The sequence below is a fragment of the Lepisosteus platostomus genome, chromosome 6 (genome assembly GCF_059453375.1).
Source record: "Lepisosteus platostomus isolate fLepPlt1 chromosome 6, fLepPlt1.hap1, whole genome shotgun sequence".
In the NCBI taxonomy this organism is placed as follows: domain Eukaryota; kingdom Metazoa; phylum Chordata; class Actinopteri; order Semionotiformes; family Lepisosteidae; genus Lepisosteus; species Lepisosteus platostomus.
Genome location: NC_142616.1, coordinates 2,389,161 through 2,407,676, shown reverse-complemented (window position 1 = coordinate 2,407,676; position 18,516 = coordinate 2,389,161). Strand labels below are relative to the sequence as shown.

Genomic DNA, 18,516 nt, shown 5'->3' with positions numbered 1-18,516 from the left:
ACAGCTGCAGCTGCAGGCGGGCGTGGTCCGCGGTCTCGATGGTGATGACGTCGGTGCAGAAGTCCAGTCCAGTCCGGTCCGGTCCGGTCAGGTCAGTGGTCAGTGGTCAGTGGTCAGTACCAGTTGTAGGAGAGCTGCAGCTGCAGGCGGGCGTGGTCCGCGGTCTCGATGGTGATGATGTCGGTGCAGAAGTCCAGTCCAGTCCGGTCCGGTCCGGTCAGGTCAGTGGTCAGTGGTCAGTGGTCAGTACCAGTTGTAGGACAGCTGCAGCTGCAGGCGGGCGTGGTCCGCGGTCTCTATGGTGATGATGTCGGTGCAGAAGTCCAGTCCAGTCCAGTCCAGTCCAGTCCGGTCAGGTCAGTGGTCAGTGGTCAGTGGTCAGTGGTCAGTACCAGTTGTAGGAGAGCTGCAGCTGCAGGCGGGCGTGGTCCGCGGTCTCGATGGTGATGATGTCGGTGCAGAAGTCCAGTCCGGTCCAGTCCGGTCCGGTCAGGTCAGTGGTCAGTGGTCAGTGGTCAGTACCAGTTGTAGGACAGCTGCAGCTGCAGGCGGGCGTGGTCCGCGGTCTCGATGGTGATGATGTCGGTGCAGAAGTCCAGTCCGGTCCAGTCCAGTCCGGTCAGGTCAGTGGTCAGTGGTCAGTGGTCAGTGGTCAGTGGTCAGTGGTCAGTGGTCAGTGGTCAGTACCAGTTGTAGGAGAGCTGCAGCTGCAGGCGGGCGTGGTCCGCGGTCTCGATGGTGATGATGTCGGTGCAGAAGTCCAGTCCGGTCCAGTCCAGTCCGGTCAGGTCAGGTCAGTGGTCAGTGGTCAGTGGTCAGTGGTCAGTGGTCAGTGGTCAGTACCAGTTGTAGGAGAGCTGCAGCTGCAGGCGGGCGTGGTCCGCGGTCTCGATGGTGATGATGTCGGTGCAGAAGTCCAGTCCGGTCCAGTCCGGTCCGGTCAGGTCAGTGGTCAGTGGTCAGTGGTCAGTACCAGTTGTAGGAGAGCTGCAGCTGCAGGCGGGCGTGGTCCGCGGTCTCGATGGTGATGATGTCGGTGCAGAAGTCCGGCCCCAGCAGCAGGCAGATGGCCTTGATGACGTTGGAGCGTTTGGGCTTGTCGCCGGACAGTGACAGAACCGTGAACTGCTCGTCCGGGCCCAGCATGACCAGCTCTGGACCGAACACCACCCTGGGAGAGACAGAGAGGAACTTCAGAACCCGTCCTGCTGCCACAGGGACCGGCCAGTCACCCTGACCAACTCCCACACACACTGATCCCAGCAGAGACACTGTCTCACACTCAGTTTAACACACACACTGATCCCAGCAGAGACACGCTGTCTCACACTCAGTTTAACACACACACTGATCCCAGCAGAGACACTGTCTGACACTCAGTTTAACACACACACTGATCCCAGCAGAGACACTGTCTCACACTCAGTTTAACACACACACTGATCCCAGCAGAGACACTGTCTCACACTCAGTTAAACACACACACTGATCCCAGCAGAGACACTGTCTCACACTCAGTTTAACACACACACTGATCCCAGCAGAGACACGCTGTCTCACACTCAGTTTAACACACACACTGATCCCAGCAGAGACACTGTCTGACACTCAGTTTAACACACACACTGATCCCAGCAGAGACACGCTGTCTCACACTCAGTTTAACACACACACTGATCCCAGCAGAGACACTGTCTGACACTCAGTTTAACACACACACTGATCCCAGCAGAGACACTGTCTCACACTCAGTTTAACACACACACTGATCCCAGCAGAGACACTGTCTGACACTCAGTTTAACACACACACTGATCCCAGCAGAGACACTGTCTCACACTCAGTTTAACACACACACTGATCCCAGCAGAGACACTGTCTGACACTCAGTTTAACACACACACTGATCCCAGCAGAGACACTGTCTCACACTCAGTTTAACACACACACTGATCCCAGCAGAGACACACTGTCTCACACTCAGTTTAACACACACACTGATCCCAGCAGAGACACGCTGTCTCACACTCAGTTTAACACACACAGTGATCCCACCAGAGACACTGTCTCACACTCAGTTTAACACACACACTGATCCCAGCAGAGACACACTGTCTCACACTCAGTTTAACACACACACTGATCCCAGCAGAGACACGCTGTCTCACACTCAGTTTAACACACACACTGATCCCAGCAGAGACACGCTGTCTCACACTCAGTTTAACACACACAGTGATCCCACCAGAGACACTGTCTCACACTCAGTTTAACACACACACTGATCCCAGCAGAGACACACTGTCTCACACTCAGTTTAACACACACACTGATCCCAGCAGAGACACGCTGTCTCACACTCAGTTTAACACACACACTGATCCCAGCAGAGACACGCTGTCTCACACTCAGTTTAACACACACACTGATCCCAGCAGAGACACACTGTCTCACACTCAGTTTAACACACACACTGATCCCAGCAGAGACAGTGTCTCACACTCAGTTTAACACACACACTGATCCCAGCAGAGACACTGTCTCACACTCAGTTTAACACACACACTGATCCCAGCAGAGACAGTCTCACACTCAGTTTAACACACACACTGATCCCAGCAGAGACACGCTGTCTCACACTCAGTTTAACACACACACTGATCCCAGCAGAGACACGCTGTCTCACACTCAGTTTAACACACACACTGATCCCAGCAGAGACACGCTGTCTCACACTCAGTTTAACACACACACTGATCCCAGCAGAGACACTGTCTCACACTCAGTTTAACACACACACTGATCCCAGCAGAGACACTGTCTCACACTCAGTTTAACACACACACTGATCCCAGCAGAGACACTGTCTCACACTCAGTTTTACACACACACTGATCCCAGCAGAGACCCTGTCTCACACTCAGTTTAACACACACACACTGATCCCAGCAGAGACACTGTCTCACACTCAGTTTAACACACACACTGATCCCACCAGAGACACACCGTCTCACACTCAGTTTAACACACACACTGATCCCAGCAGAGACACTGTCTCACACTCAGTTTAACACACACACTGATCCCAGCAGAGACACGCCGTCTCACACTCAGTTTAACACACACACTGATCCCAGCAGAGACACTGTCTCACACTCAGTTTAACACACACACTGATCCCAGCAGAGACACTGTCTCACACTCAGTTTAACACACACACTGATCCCAGCAGAGACACACTGTCTCACACTCAGTTTAACACACACACTGATCCCAGCAGAGACACTGTCTCACTCTCAGTTTAACACACACACTGATCCCAGCAGAGACACTGTCTCACACTCAGTTTAACACACACACTGATCCCAGCAGAGACACACTGTCTCACACTCAGTTTAACACACACACTGATCCCAGCAGAGACACACTGTCTCACACTCAGTTTAACACACACACTGATCCCAGCAGAGACACTGTCTCACACTCAGTTTAACACACACACTGATCCCAGCAGAGAGACACTGTCTCACACTCAGTTTAACACACACACTGATCCCAGCAGAGACACTGTCTCACACTCAGTTTAACACACACACTGATCCCAGCAGAGACACTGTCTCACACTCAGTTTAACACACACACTGATCCCAGCAGAGACACTGTCTCACACTCAGTTTAACACACACACTGATCCCAGCAGAGACACTGTCTCACACTCAGTTTAACACACACACTGATCCCAGCAGAGACACTGTCTCACACTCAGTTTAACACACACACTGATCCCAGCAGAGACACTGTATCACACTCAGGAACTGGGGAGCCCCGGGGGACCCCGATACTCTACCTGGCCTTCTTCTCCCTGTAGTCGTACACCTGCACCGCGGCATTGTGGGGCACCCTGTAGGAGACGACGCGCGTCTTGTCCCTTGGGGCCGGCCGCGGCCCCTCGTTCCGGCGGTCCGAGCGCTCGGCCAGGGGGTCGCGGGCGGCGGTCAGCAGGGCCTCCACGTTGGAGGGCAGCTCCTTCGCCCACAGCTCCTCGTCCTGGTTCAGCATGTAGGTGCGGCCAATCACAGCGCGGACCTGCGGGGGGGAGGCCGGCCAATCACTGCCAGGGGTGAGGGGGAGAGGGCGGGGCTCACGGCCGCTGCCATTGTGGCTCCAGCAGTTGCACTGGTGTAAAGGGAAGCTGCAGGAGAAACTGGAGCGCTGGGCTCTGTGTGGCCGCCATCGTGGCTCCAGCAGTTGCACTGGTGTAAAGGGAAGCTGCAGGAGAAACTGGAGCGCTGAGCTCTTAGTGTGGCCGCCATTGTGGCTCCAGCAGTTGCACTTATATAAATGGGAGGTATAGTAGTAACGGGAGCGCTGGGCGCTCATGCGGCCGCCATTGTGGCTCCAGCAGTTGCACTTATATAAATGGGAGGTATAGTAGTAACGGGAGCGCTGGGCACTCATGCGGCCGCCATTGTGGCTCTGGAAGAGACTGTGGGAAGGAGAACAGCCCCCTGCCCTCTCCTCACCTTCCCCGTCTTGATGTCCCGGACGTAGATCCCCTCGTTCTCATCCAGTGGTATGGCCTGTTGCCGTAGCAACACCTCCACCCCCACGGGCGGCACGTACTCCAGCGGCCCGCGGAGCATCCAGCGGTCGCCAGGGCGACGGACCGTGCCTCTCTGTGGCTCCTCCTCCTCCTCCTCCCCCTCCCGTTCCTGCGGCTGAGAGAGAGAGACAGGTCACAACTCAGAACCAGAACCAAGCTCCAGACCGGACACCAGCAGAGGCCAGGAGCAGGACACCACCTGTCTCACCCCTCTGTGTCCCCGTCATCACTTCCCCCTGTCTCACCCCTCCCCGTCTCACCCCTCTGTGTCCCCGTCTCACCCCTCTGTGTCCCCGACATCACCTCCCCCTGTCTCACCCCTCTGTGTCCCTGTCTCACCCCTCTGTGTCCCCGACATCACCTCCCCCTGTCTCACCCCTCTGTGTCCCTGTCTCACCCCTCTGTGTCCCTGTCATCACCTCCCCCTGTCTCACCCCTCTGTTTCCCCGACATCACCTCCCCCTGTCTCACCCCTCTGTGTCCCTGTCTCACCCCTCTGTGTCCCTGTCATCACCTCCCCCTGTCTCACCTCCTCTGTGTCCATGACATCACCTCCCCCTGTCTCACCCCTCTGTGTCCCTGTCAGCACCTCCCCATGTCCCTGTCTCACCTCCTCTGTGTCCATGAAGGCCTCCACAGCCTTCAGCACCAGACCCTCCTCTTCCGACAGGACATAGACATCCTGAATCCCCTGTTCCAGGAGCTCTCCAGGCTGGAGGAAGAAGGACTTCTCCCCCTGAGAGAGAGAGACAGGTGAAGACACCCAGTTCACACAGCACCGAGACAGAGAGAGAGAGAGAGAGAGAGAGAGAGAGAGTAAAAGACAGATTGGCTTCTTGCCAGATCACCGCACATCTGATCACATTTACACCCTACACACACTGATAGACAAACACGTCCACCAGAAACACAAAGGAAACATTTTTGCCTGCTTTGTCGATTTCAAAAAAGCATTTGACTCGATTTGGCATGAGAGATTGTTTTATAAACTACTCCAAAGTGGCATAGGGGGCAAAGTGTACGACATCATTAAATCAATGTATTCAGAGAGCAAATGTGTAGTGAAAATTGGAAACAAAAGGACTAAATTCTTCACCCAAGGCCGCGGGGTGAGACAGGGCTGCAGCCTGAGCCCAACACTGTTCAATATCTATATCAATGAATTAGCAGGAATGTTGGAGCAGTCTGCAGCTCCTGGTCTTACACTACACGACACAGAAATCAAGTTCCTGCTCTACGCAGATGACCTGGTCCTGCTGTCGCCCACAGAACAGGGGCTGCAGCAGAACCTGGCACTGCTGGAGCAGGACTGTCAGACCTGGGCACTGCCAGCCCATCTGGACCCAGAACAGCAGAGCCTGGCATTGCTGGAGCAGTACTGTCAGACCTGGACACTGACAGCCCATCTGGACCCAGAACAGCAGAGCCTGGCATTGCTGGAGCAGTACTGTCAGACCTGGACACTGACAGCCCATCTGGACCCAGAACAGCAGAACCTGGCACTGCTGGAGCAGGACTGTCAGACCTGGCACTGCTGGAGCAGGACTGTCAGACCTGGGCACTGACAGTCAATCTGGACAAGACCAGAGTTATGGTTTTCCAGAAGAAAGCCAGACCTCAGGGAAACAGGTACAAATTCACACTGAACAACAACACATTGGAGCACACATCCAGCTACACATATCTCGGTCTCTCCATCAGCTCTTCCGGGAGTTTTGACCTGGCAGTGAAGGCACTGAGGGAGAAGGCACTCAGGGCTTTCTACGCAATAAGAAGGAGGCTCTTCAACATCAACCCACCAACAAGAATCTGGCTCCAAATATTTGAAAGTGTAATCCAACCCATTGCCCTATACGGCAGTGAAGTGTGGGGTCCCCTCACAGACCAGGATTACACCCAATGGGACAAACACCCCACAGAAACTCTGCACATGGAGATCTGTAGAATCATCCTCCGTGTGCAGAGAAAAACTCCTAACAACGGGTGCAGGGCCGAATTAGGCCAGTACCCACTATTGATAAACATACAGAAAAGAATATTAAAGTATTGGCTACACCTAAAAAACAGCGACCAAAATTCCTACCACCACAAAGCCCTGCTGAGCCAAGAGCTGAGCCCAAAACAGAGCCCCCTGAGCCAGCTGGTCCTGAGGCTCACCGACCTGAGCCACACCAACACTAACCAGCCTCAGGACAGCACTGCTAGAGCACCACAACCCAGACTCAACCACATCACAGCACAGATCAAACAGCAATATCTCACACACTGGGACACACACACACAAACACAACACAAACTGGAATGTTACAGAACCTTAAACAGACAATACACACTAGCCGAATATCTGACCAAGATAAGAAACAACAAACAGAAACAGACCCTGACGAAGTACAGGCTCAGTGACCACAACCTGGCCATAGAAACTGGGCGACACAGGCAGACCTGGCTGCCCAGAGAGGACAGGCTCAGTGACCACAGCCTGGACACACACACTGGACACAGACAGACCTGGCTGTCCAGAGAGGACAGGCTGTGCTCCCACTGCCAGCAGGGAGAAATAGAGACAGAGGTGCACTTCCTACTGCACTGTGACAGATACTCTGGGATTAGAGAAACATTCTTCCCCAAATTCAGAAATCTAATCCCAGAGTTCCCACACCTGCCAAAACCACAACAGGTCCCAATCCTACTGGGAGAGGGAGGAGGGAACTCAGTTGATCTGGCAGCCCAGTATGTGATCTCCTGTCACAGCCTGAGGAACAGTGAGTCCGTCTCCCAATAATGCTCCAGCCGCCTACAGTATATGTCAATATTATATAATATGTCTTTGTTGTAAATGTCTGTAACATGTCTGTAGATTTTATTTTACTTCTATTTTTTGTTTTGTTCTATGTTAATTTTATTATTTTTATTTGCTTTGGCAACACTGATTGTACCCATCGGTCATGCTAATAAAGCACCTTGAACTGAACTGAACTGAATTGAGAGGAGAGAGAGAGAGACAGGTGAATACACCCTGTACACACGGCACCGAGAGACAAAGACAGAGAGATAGTGAGAGAGACAGAGACAGAGAGACGGAGAGACAGAGAGGGGGGTCAGGCAGAGACAGACACTGACCTTGACGACCCGTTTCTGGCCCAGCTGCGGCTTCCCATCAGCCCCCACGGGGTCGAGGACGACGCAGTACTGGCGGCTGCTGAGCGTGGTGACGCTGACGACCCCCACGACCTCCTCGCTGACCTCGGGGATGTGGGCCTCGCAGTCCGCCAGCGTGATCAGCCACTCCTCCCCGGTCCGGCGCTCGTGACCCCTGCTGTCCCTGAAGGGCCTCAGAGCTCGGACATGGAGCGCTTTCTGACAGAGAGAGAGAGGGGTTAAACTGGACACTCCAGTACATGAACACTGCACTGAGAGAGAGAGAGGGGTTCATACACACACACTGACTGGACACTCCAGTACATTAACACTGCACTGAGAGAGAGAGGGGTTAATACAGACACACTGACTGGACACTCCAGTACATTAACACTGCACTGAGAGAGAGAGGGGGGTTAATACAGACACACTGACTGGACACTCCAGTACATGAACACTGCACTGAGAGAGAGAGGGGTTCATACAGACACACTGACTGGACACTCCAGTACATTAACACTGCCCTGAGAGAGAGAGGGGTTAATACACACACACACTGACTGGACACTCCAGTACATTAACACTGCACTGAGAGAGAGAGGGGTTCATACAGACACACTGACTGGACACTCCAGTACATTAACACTGCACTGAGAGAGAGAGAGGGGTTAATACACACACACTGACTGGACACTCCAGTACATTAACACTGCACTGAGAGAGAGAGGGGTTAATACAGACACACTGACTGGACACTCCAGTACATTAACACTGCACTGAGAGAGAGAGAGGGGTTAATACACACACACTGACTGGACACTCCAGTACATTAACACTGCACTGAGAGAGAGAGAGGGGTTAATACACACACACTGACTGGACACTCCAGTACATTAGCACTGCACTGAGAGAGAGAGAGGGGTTAATACACACACTGACTGGACACTCCAGTACATTAACACTGCACTGAGAGAGAGAGAGGGGTTAATACAGACACACTGACTGGACACTCCAGTACATTAACACTGCACTGAGAGAGAGAGGGGTTAATACAGACACACTGACTGGACACTCCAGTACATTAACACTGCACTGAGAGAGAGGGGGGTTAATACACACACACTGACTGGACACTCCAGTACATTAACACTGCACTGAGAGAGAGAGAGGGGTTAATACAGACACACTGACTGGACACTCCAGTACATTAACACTGCACTGAGAGAGAGAGAGGGGTTAATACAGACACACTGACTGGACACTCCAGTACATTAACACTGCACTGAGAGAGAGGGGTTAATACAGACACACTGACTGGACACTCCAGTACATTAACACTGCACTGAGAGAGAGAGGGGTTCATACAGACACACTGACTGGACACTCCAGTACATTAACACTGCACTGAGAGAGAGAGGGGTTAATACAGACACACTGACTGGACACTCCAGTACAGTAACACTGCACTGAGAGAGAGAGGGGTTAATACAGACACTGACTGGACACTCCAGTACATTAACACTGCACTGAGAGAGAGAGGGGTTCATACACACACACTGACTGGACACTCCAGTACATTAACACTGCACTGAGAGAGAGAGGGGTTAATACAGACACACTGACTGGACACTCCAGTACATTAACACTGCACTGAGAGAGAGAGGGGTTCATACAGACACACTGACTGGACACTCCAGTACATTAACACTGCACTGAGAGAGAGAGGGGTTAATACAGACACACTGACTGGACACTCCAGTACATTAACACTGCACTGAGAGAGAGAGGGGTTCATACACACACACTGTCCTGTACCTTGTCTGTCAGGACGAAGGCGTTGACGATGTCCATGACCTCCTCGTGGACTCCAGGCAGGTAGGCCCCCACCTTGCGCACGAGCCACTCCTCCCCTGTGGACAAAGGGGTCAGTCAGGCTGGTCAGCGCCGGTCTGGTGGGCTGGTGGGTCGGTCACTCACAGGTCACTCTCCAGTCCAGTCACTCACCAGTCCAGTCATTTTCTGGTCAGTCACCGGTCCGGTCACTCACTGGTCAGTCACCGGTCCCTATCTGTCTCCGGTCACTCTCCAGTCCGGTCACTCACCGGTCAGTCACCGGTCCGGTCACTCACTGGTCAGTCACCGGTCCCTCTCTGTCTCCAGTCACTCTCTGGTCACTCTCCAGTCCAGTCACTCACCGGTCCGGTCATTCTCCAGTCCGGTCACTCACAGGTCTGGTCAGTCTCGGGTCACTCACAGGTCCGGTCACTCTCAGCTCACTCTGGTCACTCACCGGTCAGTCTCCAGTCTGGTCAGTCTCGGGTCAGTCACAGGTCCGGTCACTCTCGGCTCACTCTGGTCACTCAGCGGTCAGTCTCCGGTCTGGTCAGTCACAGGTCCGGTCACTCTCGGCTCACTCTGGTCAGTCTGGGGTCCGGTCACTCACCGGTCACTCTCTGCACGCGGCTGCGGTCCAGTCCCTCTTTGCGAGCGCGCAGCCTGATGGCCTGGTTGTGCTGGATGACCGTGGCCCTGACCGTCTCCAGCACCTCCACCTCCTTCCTGGGGATGTAGGTTCCTGTCGCACAACACGATAACAGCACAACACAACCGTCACACAACACAACCTGCAGCGCTCATTGAGCTCACAGGACAACAACAACACAACCGTCACACAACACAACCTGCAGCGCTCATTGAGCTCACAGGACGACAACAACACAACCGTCACACAACACAACCTGCAGCTTTCACTGAGACACAGAACAACAACAACACAACCGTCACACAACACAACCTGCAGCGCTCATTGAGCTCACAGGACAACAACAACACAACCTGCAGCTTTCACTGAGACACAGAACAACAACACAACCGTCACACAACACAACCTGCAGCTTTCACTGAGACACAGAACAACAACAACACAACCGTCACACAACACAACCTGCAGCGCTCATTGAGCTCACAGAACAACAACAACACAACCGTCACACAACACAACCTGCAGCGCTCATTGAGCTCACAGGACAACAACAACACAACCGTCACACAACACAACCTGCAGCGCTCATTGAGCTCACAGGACAACAACAACACAACCGTCACACAACACAACCTGCAGCGCTCATTGAGCTCACAGGACAACAACAACACAACACAACCTGCAGCTTTCACTGAGACACAGAACAACAACACAACCGTCACACAACACAACCTGCAGCTTTCACTGAGACACAGAACAACAACAACACAACCGTTACACAACACAACCTGCAGCGCTCATTGAGCTCACAGGACAACAACAACACAACACAACCTGCAGCTTTCACTGAGACACAGAACAACAACAACACAACCGTCACACAACACAACCTGCAGCGCTCATTGAGCTCACAGGACAACAACACAACCGTCACACAACACAACCTGCAGCGCTCATTGAGCTCACAGGACAACAACAACCCAACCGTCACACAACACAACCTGCAGGCTCATTGAGCTCACAGGACAACAACAACACAACCGTCACACAACACAACCTGCAGCGCTCATTGAGCTCACAGGACAACAACACAACCGTCACACAACCTGCAGGTCTCACTGAAATCAAAGCACACTGGAAGGCTTCACTGAGCTCAGACGACAACAACACAATCATCATACAACACCACACAACAAGACAACTGTCACACAACAGACCCAACCCTGGCAGCTCCACACACATCTTCCCTCACACACAACACACAACACACACTGACCGGGCCCTTCAAACAGCCACTCATCTCCTGCAATCCTCTTCACTCCTCCCACATCCTCGAAGTCCAGCAGAGCCTGCAGACGCAGAGCAGAGTCCGGGAGCACAATCTGGAGAGCAGTCACATCCTGAGAGAGAGAGACAGGTTAGCACACACTGAGAGAGAGAGGGGTCATACACACACACTGACTGGACACTCCAGTACATTAACACTGCACTGAGAGAGAGAGGGGTTAATACACACACACTGACTGGACACTCCAGTACATTAACACTGCACTGAGAGAGAGAGGGGTTAATACAGACACACTGACTGGACACTCCAGTACATTAACACTGCACTGAGAGAGAGAGAGGGGTTAATACAGACACACTGACTGGACACTCCAGTACATTAACACTGCACTGAGAGAGAGGGGTTCATACACACACACTGACTGGACACTCCAGTACATTAACACTGCACTGAGAGAGAGAGGGGTTAATACACACACACTGACTGGACACTCCAGTACATTAACACTGCACTGAGAGAGAGAGAGGTTAATACAGACACACTGACTGGACACTCCAGTACATTAACACTGCACTGAGAGAGAGAGGGGTTAATACACACACACTGACTGGACACTCCAGTACATTAACACTGCACTGAGAGAGAGGGGTTAATACAGACACACTGACTGGACACTCCAGTACATGAACACTGCACTGAGAGAGAGAGAGGGGTTAATACAGACACACTGACTGGATACTCCAGTACATTAACACTGCACTGAGAGAGAGAGGGGTTCATACAGACACACTGACTGGACACTCCAGTACATGAACACTGCACTGAGAGAGAGAGAGGGGTTAATACAGACACACTGACTGGATACTCCAGTACATTAACACTGCACTGAGAGAGAGAGGGGTTCATACACACACACTGACTGGACACTCCAGTACATTAACACTGCACTGAGAGAGAGAGGGGTTAATACACACACACTGACTGGACACTCCAGTACATTAACACTGCACTGAGAGAGAGGGGTTAATACACACACACTGACTGGACACTCCAGTACATTAACACTGCACTGAGAGAGAGGGGTTAATACAGACACACTGACTGGACACTCCAGTACATTAACACTGCACTGAGAGAGAGAGAGGGGTTAATACAGACACACTGACTGGACACTCCAGTACATTAACACTGCACTGAGAGAGAGAAAGGGGTTAATACAGACACACTGACTGGACACTCCAGTACATGAACACTGCACTGAGAGAGAGAGGGGTTCATACAGACACACTGACTGGACACTCCAGTACATTAATACTGCACTGAGAGAGAGAGGGGTTAATACACACACTGACTGGACACTCCAGTACATGAACACTGCACTGAGAGAGAGAGAGGGGTTAATACAGACACACTGACTGGATATTCCAGTACATTAACACTGCACTGAGAGAGAGAGGGGTTAATACAGACACACTGACTGGACACTCCAGTACATTAACACTGCACTGAGAGAGAGAGGGGTTAATACAGACACACTGACTGGACACTCCAGTACATTAACACTGCACTGAGAGAGAGAGAGGGGTTAATACACACACACTGACTGGACACTCCAGTACATTAACACTGCACTGAGAGAGAGGGGTTAATACAGACACACTGACTGGACACTCCAGTACATTAACACTGCACTGAGAGAGAGAGAGGGGTTAATACAGACACACTGACTGGACACTCCAGTACATTAACACTGCACTGAGAGAGAGAGAGGGGTTAATACAGACACACTGACTGGACACTCCAGTACATTAACACTGCACTGAGAGAGAGGGGGGTTCATACACACACACTGACTGGACACTCCAGTACATTAACACTGCACTGAGAGAGAGAGAGGGGTTAATACAGACACACTGACTGGACACTCCAGTACATTAACACTGCACTGAGAGAGAGAGGGGTTAATACAGACACACTGACTGGACACTCCAGTACATTAACACTGCACTGAGAGAGAGGGGGGTTAATACAGACACACTGACTGGACACTGCAGTACATTAACACTGCACTGAGAGAGAGAGAGGGGTTCATACACACACACTGACTGGACAATCCAGTACATTAACACTGCACTGAGAGAGAGGGGTTAATACAGACACACTGACTGGACACTCCAGTACATTAACACTGTACTGAGAGAGAGAGGGGTTAATACAGACACACTGACTGGACACTCCAGTACATTAACACTGCACTGAGAGAGAGGGGTTAATACAGACACACTGACTGGACACTCCAGTACATTAACACTGCACTGAGAGAGAGAGGGGTTCATACAGACACACTGACTGGACACTCCAGTACATTAACACTGCACTGAGAGAGAGAGAGGGGTTAATACACACACACTGACTGGACACTCCAGTACATTAACACTGCACTGAGAGAGAGGGGGGTTAATACAGACACACTGACTGGACACTCCAGTACATTAACACTGCACTGAGAGAGAGAGGGGTTCATACACACACACTGACTGGACACTCCAGTACATGAACACTGCACTGAGAGAGAGGGGGGTTCATACAGACACACTGACTGGACACTCCAGTACATGAACACTGCACTGAGAGAGAGAGGGGTTCATACAGACACACAGAGAGGGACACACCTGCTCCAGCTCCTCTCCGGGATACAGAGGGAAGGGCTCCTGGCTCAGCCGGATCTCCAGGTCCGCATGGCGCAGCTTGGCCTGGCCCGGCGGGTCGAACAGCACGTCGTCGTCGTCGTCGCGGGCGACGGGGTTCAGGATGACACAGTAGTGGCGGGGCGGGACCACGATCATGCGGACCGGGGCGAACAGAACCCTGAGAGAGAGAGACGGGTCCGTACAGGCACACTGAGACAGAGAGAGACGGGTCCGTACAGGCACACTGAGACAGAGAGAGACGGGTCCGTACAGGCACACTGAGACAGAGAGAGACGGGTCCGTACAGGCACACTGAGACAGAGAGAGAGACAGGTTCGTACAGACACAGTGAGAGAGAGAGACGGGTCCGTACAGACACACTGAGAGAGAGAGAGACGGGTCCGTACAGACACACTGAGAGAGAGAGAGACAGATCCGTACAGGCACACTGAGACAGAGAGAGAGACATGTCCGTACAGGCACACTGAGAGAGAGAGAGACGGGTCCGTACAGGCACACTGAGACAGAGAGAGACAGATCCGTACAGGCACACTGAGACAGAGAGACGGGTCCGTACAGGCACACTGAGAGAGAGAGAGACGGGTCCGTACAGACACACTGAGAGAGAGAGAGAGACGGGTCCGTACAGGCACACTGAGACAGAGAGAGACGGGTCCGTACAGGCACACTGAGAGAGAGAGAGACGGGTCCGTACAGGCACACTGAGACAGAGAGAGACGGGTCCGTACAGACACACTGAGAGAGAGAGAGACGGGTCCGTACAGGCACACTGAGAGAGAGAGAGACGGGTCCGTACAGACACACTGAGAGAGAGAGAGAGACGGGTCCGTACAGGCACACTGAGACAGAGAGAGACGGGTCCGTACAGACACACTGAGACAGAGAGAGACGGGTCCGTACAGGCACACTGAGAGAGAGAGAGACGGGTCCGTACAGACACACTGAGAGAGAGAGAGAGACGGGTCCGTACAGGCACACTGAGACAGAGAGAGACGGGTCCGTACAGGCACACTGAGACAGAGAGACGGGTTCATACAGACACACTGAGAGAGAGAGACAGGTTCATACAGACACACTAAGAGAGAGGGAGAAAGACAGGTCCGTACAGATTTTCAGGGGGGCAGTATTGTGTATTTTGGGGTGAAATTCAGGGGGGCAGTATTGTGTATTTTGGGGTCAGTGTGAATTTCAGGGGGGCAGTTTGTGTATTTTGGGGTGGGGGTGAAATTCAGGGGGACAGGATTGTGTATTTTGGGGTGGGGGTGAAATTCAGGGGGGCAGTTTGTGTATTTTGGGGTGGGGGTGAAATTCAGGGGGACAGGATTGTGTATTTTGGGGTGGGGGTGAAATTCAGGGGGACAGGATTGTGTATTTTGGGGTGAAATTCAGGGGGGCAGTATTGTGTATTTTGGGGTCAGTGTGAATTTCAGGGGGGCAGTTTGTGTATTTTGGGGTGGGGGTGAAATTCAGGGGGGCAGGATTGTGTATTTTAAGTTGGGGGTGAAATTCAGGGGGACAGGATTGTGTATTTTGGGGTGGGGGGGAAATTCAGGGGGGCAGTATTGTGTATTTTGGGGTAGGGATGAAATTCAGGGGGGCAGGATTGTGTATTTTAAGTTGGGGGTGAAATTCAGGGGGACAGGATTGTGTATTTTGGGGTGGGGGGGAAATTCAGGGGGGCAGGATTGTGTATTTTGGGGTACAATTCAGGGGGGCAGTATTGTGTGTTTTGGGGTCAGTGTGAATTTCAGGGGGGCAGTTTGTGTATTTTGGGGTGGGGGTGAAATTCAGGGGGACAGGATTGTGTATTTTGGGGTGGGGGTGAAATTCAGGGGGACAGGATTGTGTATTTTGGGGTGGGGGTGAAATTCAGGGGGGCAGTTTGTGTATTTTGGGGTGGGGGTGAAATTCAGGGGGACAGGATTGTGTATTTTGGGGTGGGGGTGAAATTCAGGGGGGCAGTATTGTGTATTTTGGGGTAGGGATGAAATTCAGGGGGGCAGGATTGTGTATTTTGGGGTACAATTCAGGGGGACAGTATTGTGTGTTTTGGGGTGAAGGTGAAATTCAGTATTGTGTGTTTTGGGGTCACGCTGTCCCAATCCCGATATTCCCGGAGGAAAAGCCCCCTGACCTCTCATTGTCCTGCCGGATGTAGGTCTTGGGCCCGGTCTCGACTCGGGCGATGTTGCTGTTCTGGTCCAGCACGTGGATGTAGTGGTGAGGGGGGATCCGGATGATGGAGTCACTTACAGTGTCCTGAGCGTCCATCCTGGCTTTCTTCACAGACATCACTCTGGGAGGGACAGGGACAGGGTTCGAGTGAGACAGGATTAGTGTAGAGTGTGTCTATACTGGCTCTTCACAGACAGCACTCTGGGAGAGAGAGAGAGACAGGGACAGGGTTCGAGTGAGACAGGATTAGTGTAGAGTGTGTCTATACTGGCTCTTCACAGACAGCACTCTGGGAGAGAGAGAGAGACAGGGACAGGGTTCGAGTGAGACAGGATTAGTGTAGAGTGTGTCTATACTGGCTCTTCACAGACAGCACTCTGGGAGAGAGAGAGAGACAGGGACAGGGTTCGAGTGAGACAGGATTAGTGTAGAGTGTGTCTAAACTGGCTCTTCACAGACAGCACTCTGGGAGGGACAGGGACAGGGTTCGAGTGAGACAGGATTAGTGTAGAGTGTGTCTATACTGACTCTTCACAGACAGCACTCTGGGAGAGAGAGAGAGACAGGGACAGGGTTCGAGTGAGACAGGATTAGTGTAGAGTGTGTCTATACTGGCTCTTCACAGACAGCACTCTGGGAGAGAGAGAGAGACAGGGACAGGGTTCGAGTGAGACAGGATTAGTGTAGAGTGTGTCTATACTGGCTCTTCACAGACAGCACTCTGGGAGAGAGAAAGAGAGACAGGGACAGGGTTCGAGTGAGACAGGATTAGTGTAGAGTGTGTCTATACTGACTCTTCACAGACAGCACTCTGGGAGAGAGAGAGAGACGGGGTTCGAGTGAGACAGGATTAGTGTAGAGTGTGTCTATACTGGCTCTTCACAGACATCACTCTGGGAGAGAGAGAGAGACAGGGACAGGGTTCGAGTGAGACAGGATTAGTGTAGAGTGTGTCTATACTGACTCTTCACAGACAGCACTCTGGGAGAGAGAGAGAGACAGGGACAGGGTTCGAGTGAGACAGGATTAGTGTAGAGTGTGTCTATACTGGCTCTTCACAGACAGCACTCTGGGAGAGAGAGAGAGACAGGGACAGGGTTCGAGTGAGACAGGATTAGTGTAGAGTGTGTCTATACTGGCTCTTCACAGACAGCACTCTGGGAGAGAGAAAGAGAGACAGGGACAGGGTTCGAGTGAGACAGGATTAGTGTAGAGTGTGTCTATACTGACTCTTCACAGACAGCACTCTGGGAGAGAGAGAGAGACGGGGTTCGAGTGAGACAGGATTAGTGTAGAGTGTGTCTATACTGGCTCTTCACAGACAGCACTCTGGGAGAGAGAGAGAGACAGGGACAGGGTTCGAGTGAGACAGGATTAGTGTACAGTGTGTCTATACTGGCTCTTCACAGACAGCACTCTGGGAGAGAGAGAGAGACAGGGACAGGGTTCGAGTGAGACAGGATTAGTGTAGAGTGTGTCTATACTGGCTCTTCACAGACAGCACTCTGGGAGAGAGAGAGAGACAGGGACAGGGTTCGAGTGAGACAGGATTAGTGTAGAGTGTGTCTATACTGGCTCTTCACAGACAGCACTCTGGGAGAGAGAGAGAGACAGGGACAGGGTTCGAGTGAGACAGGATTAGTGTAGAGTGTGTCTATACTGGCTCTTCACAGACAGCACTCTGGGAGAGAGAGAGAGACAGGGACAGGGTTCGAGTGAGACAGGATTAGTGTAGAGTGTGTCTATACTGGCTCTTCACAGACAGCACTCTGGGAGAGAGAGAGAGACAGGGACAGGGTTCGAGTGAGACAGGATTAGTGTAGAGTGTGTCTATACTGGCTCTTCACAGACAGCACTCTGGGAGAGAGAGAGAGACAGGGACAGGGTTCGAGTGAGACAGGATTAGTGTAGAGTGTGTCTATACTGGCTCTTCACAGACATCACTCTGGGAGGGACAGGGACAGGGTTCGAGTGAGACAGGATTAGTGTAGAGTGTGTCTATACTGGCTCTTCACAGACAGCACTCTGGGAGAGAGAGAGAGACAGGGACAGGGTTCGAGTGAGACAGGATTAGTGTAGAGTGTGTCTATACTGGCTCTTCACAGACATCACTCTGGGA

General features: G+C 52.3%; 2 protein-coding genes and 1 long non-coding RNA gene across 3 annotated transcripts in view; 1 reads left to right on the top strand and 2 right to left on the bottom strand.

The window, feature by feature from the left end:
• The window catches only part of LOC148659587 (ceramide synthase-like), a 164,848-nt gene that overhangs the window by 111,106 nt on the left and 35,226 nt on the right, over positions 1-18,516 (bottom strand). The gene's annotated exons all lie outside the window — the stretch shown is intronic.
• The window catches only part of mvp (major vault protein), a 34,243-nt gene that overhangs the window by 11,441 nt on the left and 4,286 nt on the right, over positions 1-18,516 (bottom strand). Inside the window, exons 2-11 of the mRNA XM_088637326.1 lie at positions 16,357-16,518; positions 14,184-14,379; positions 11,500-11,623; positions 10,185-10,316; positions 9,557-9,651; positions 7,724-7,960; positions 5,214-5,339; positions 4,524-4,718; positions 3,848-4,086; positions 974-1,171 (exon numbers count right to left, since the gene is read on the bottom strand). Coding sequence (XP_088493452.1) covers positions 974-1,171; positions 3,848-4,086; positions 4,524-4,718; positions 5,214-5,339; positions 7,724-7,960; positions 9,557-9,651; positions 10,185-10,316; positions 11,500-11,623; positions 14,184-14,379; positions 16,357-16,514 — 1,700 coding nt within the window. The 5' untranslated portion in view covers positions 16,515-16,518. The remainder of the gene's footprint in view (positions 1-973; positions 1,172-3,847; positions 4,087-4,523; positions 4,719-5,213; positions 5,340-7,723; positions 7,961-9,556; positions 9,652-10,184; positions 10,317-11,499; positions 11,624-14,183; positions 14,380-16,356; positions 16,519-18,516) is intronic.
• LOC148659584 (uncharacterized) overlaps positions 7,993-18,516 on the top strand; it is a 117,978-nt gene continuing 107,454 nt past the window's right edge. The window contains exon 1 of the long non-coding RNA XR_015939739.1: positions 7,993-8,280. This is a non-coding gene — a long non-coding RNA (uncharacterized LOC148659584). The remainder of the gene's footprint in view (positions 8,281-18,516) is intronic.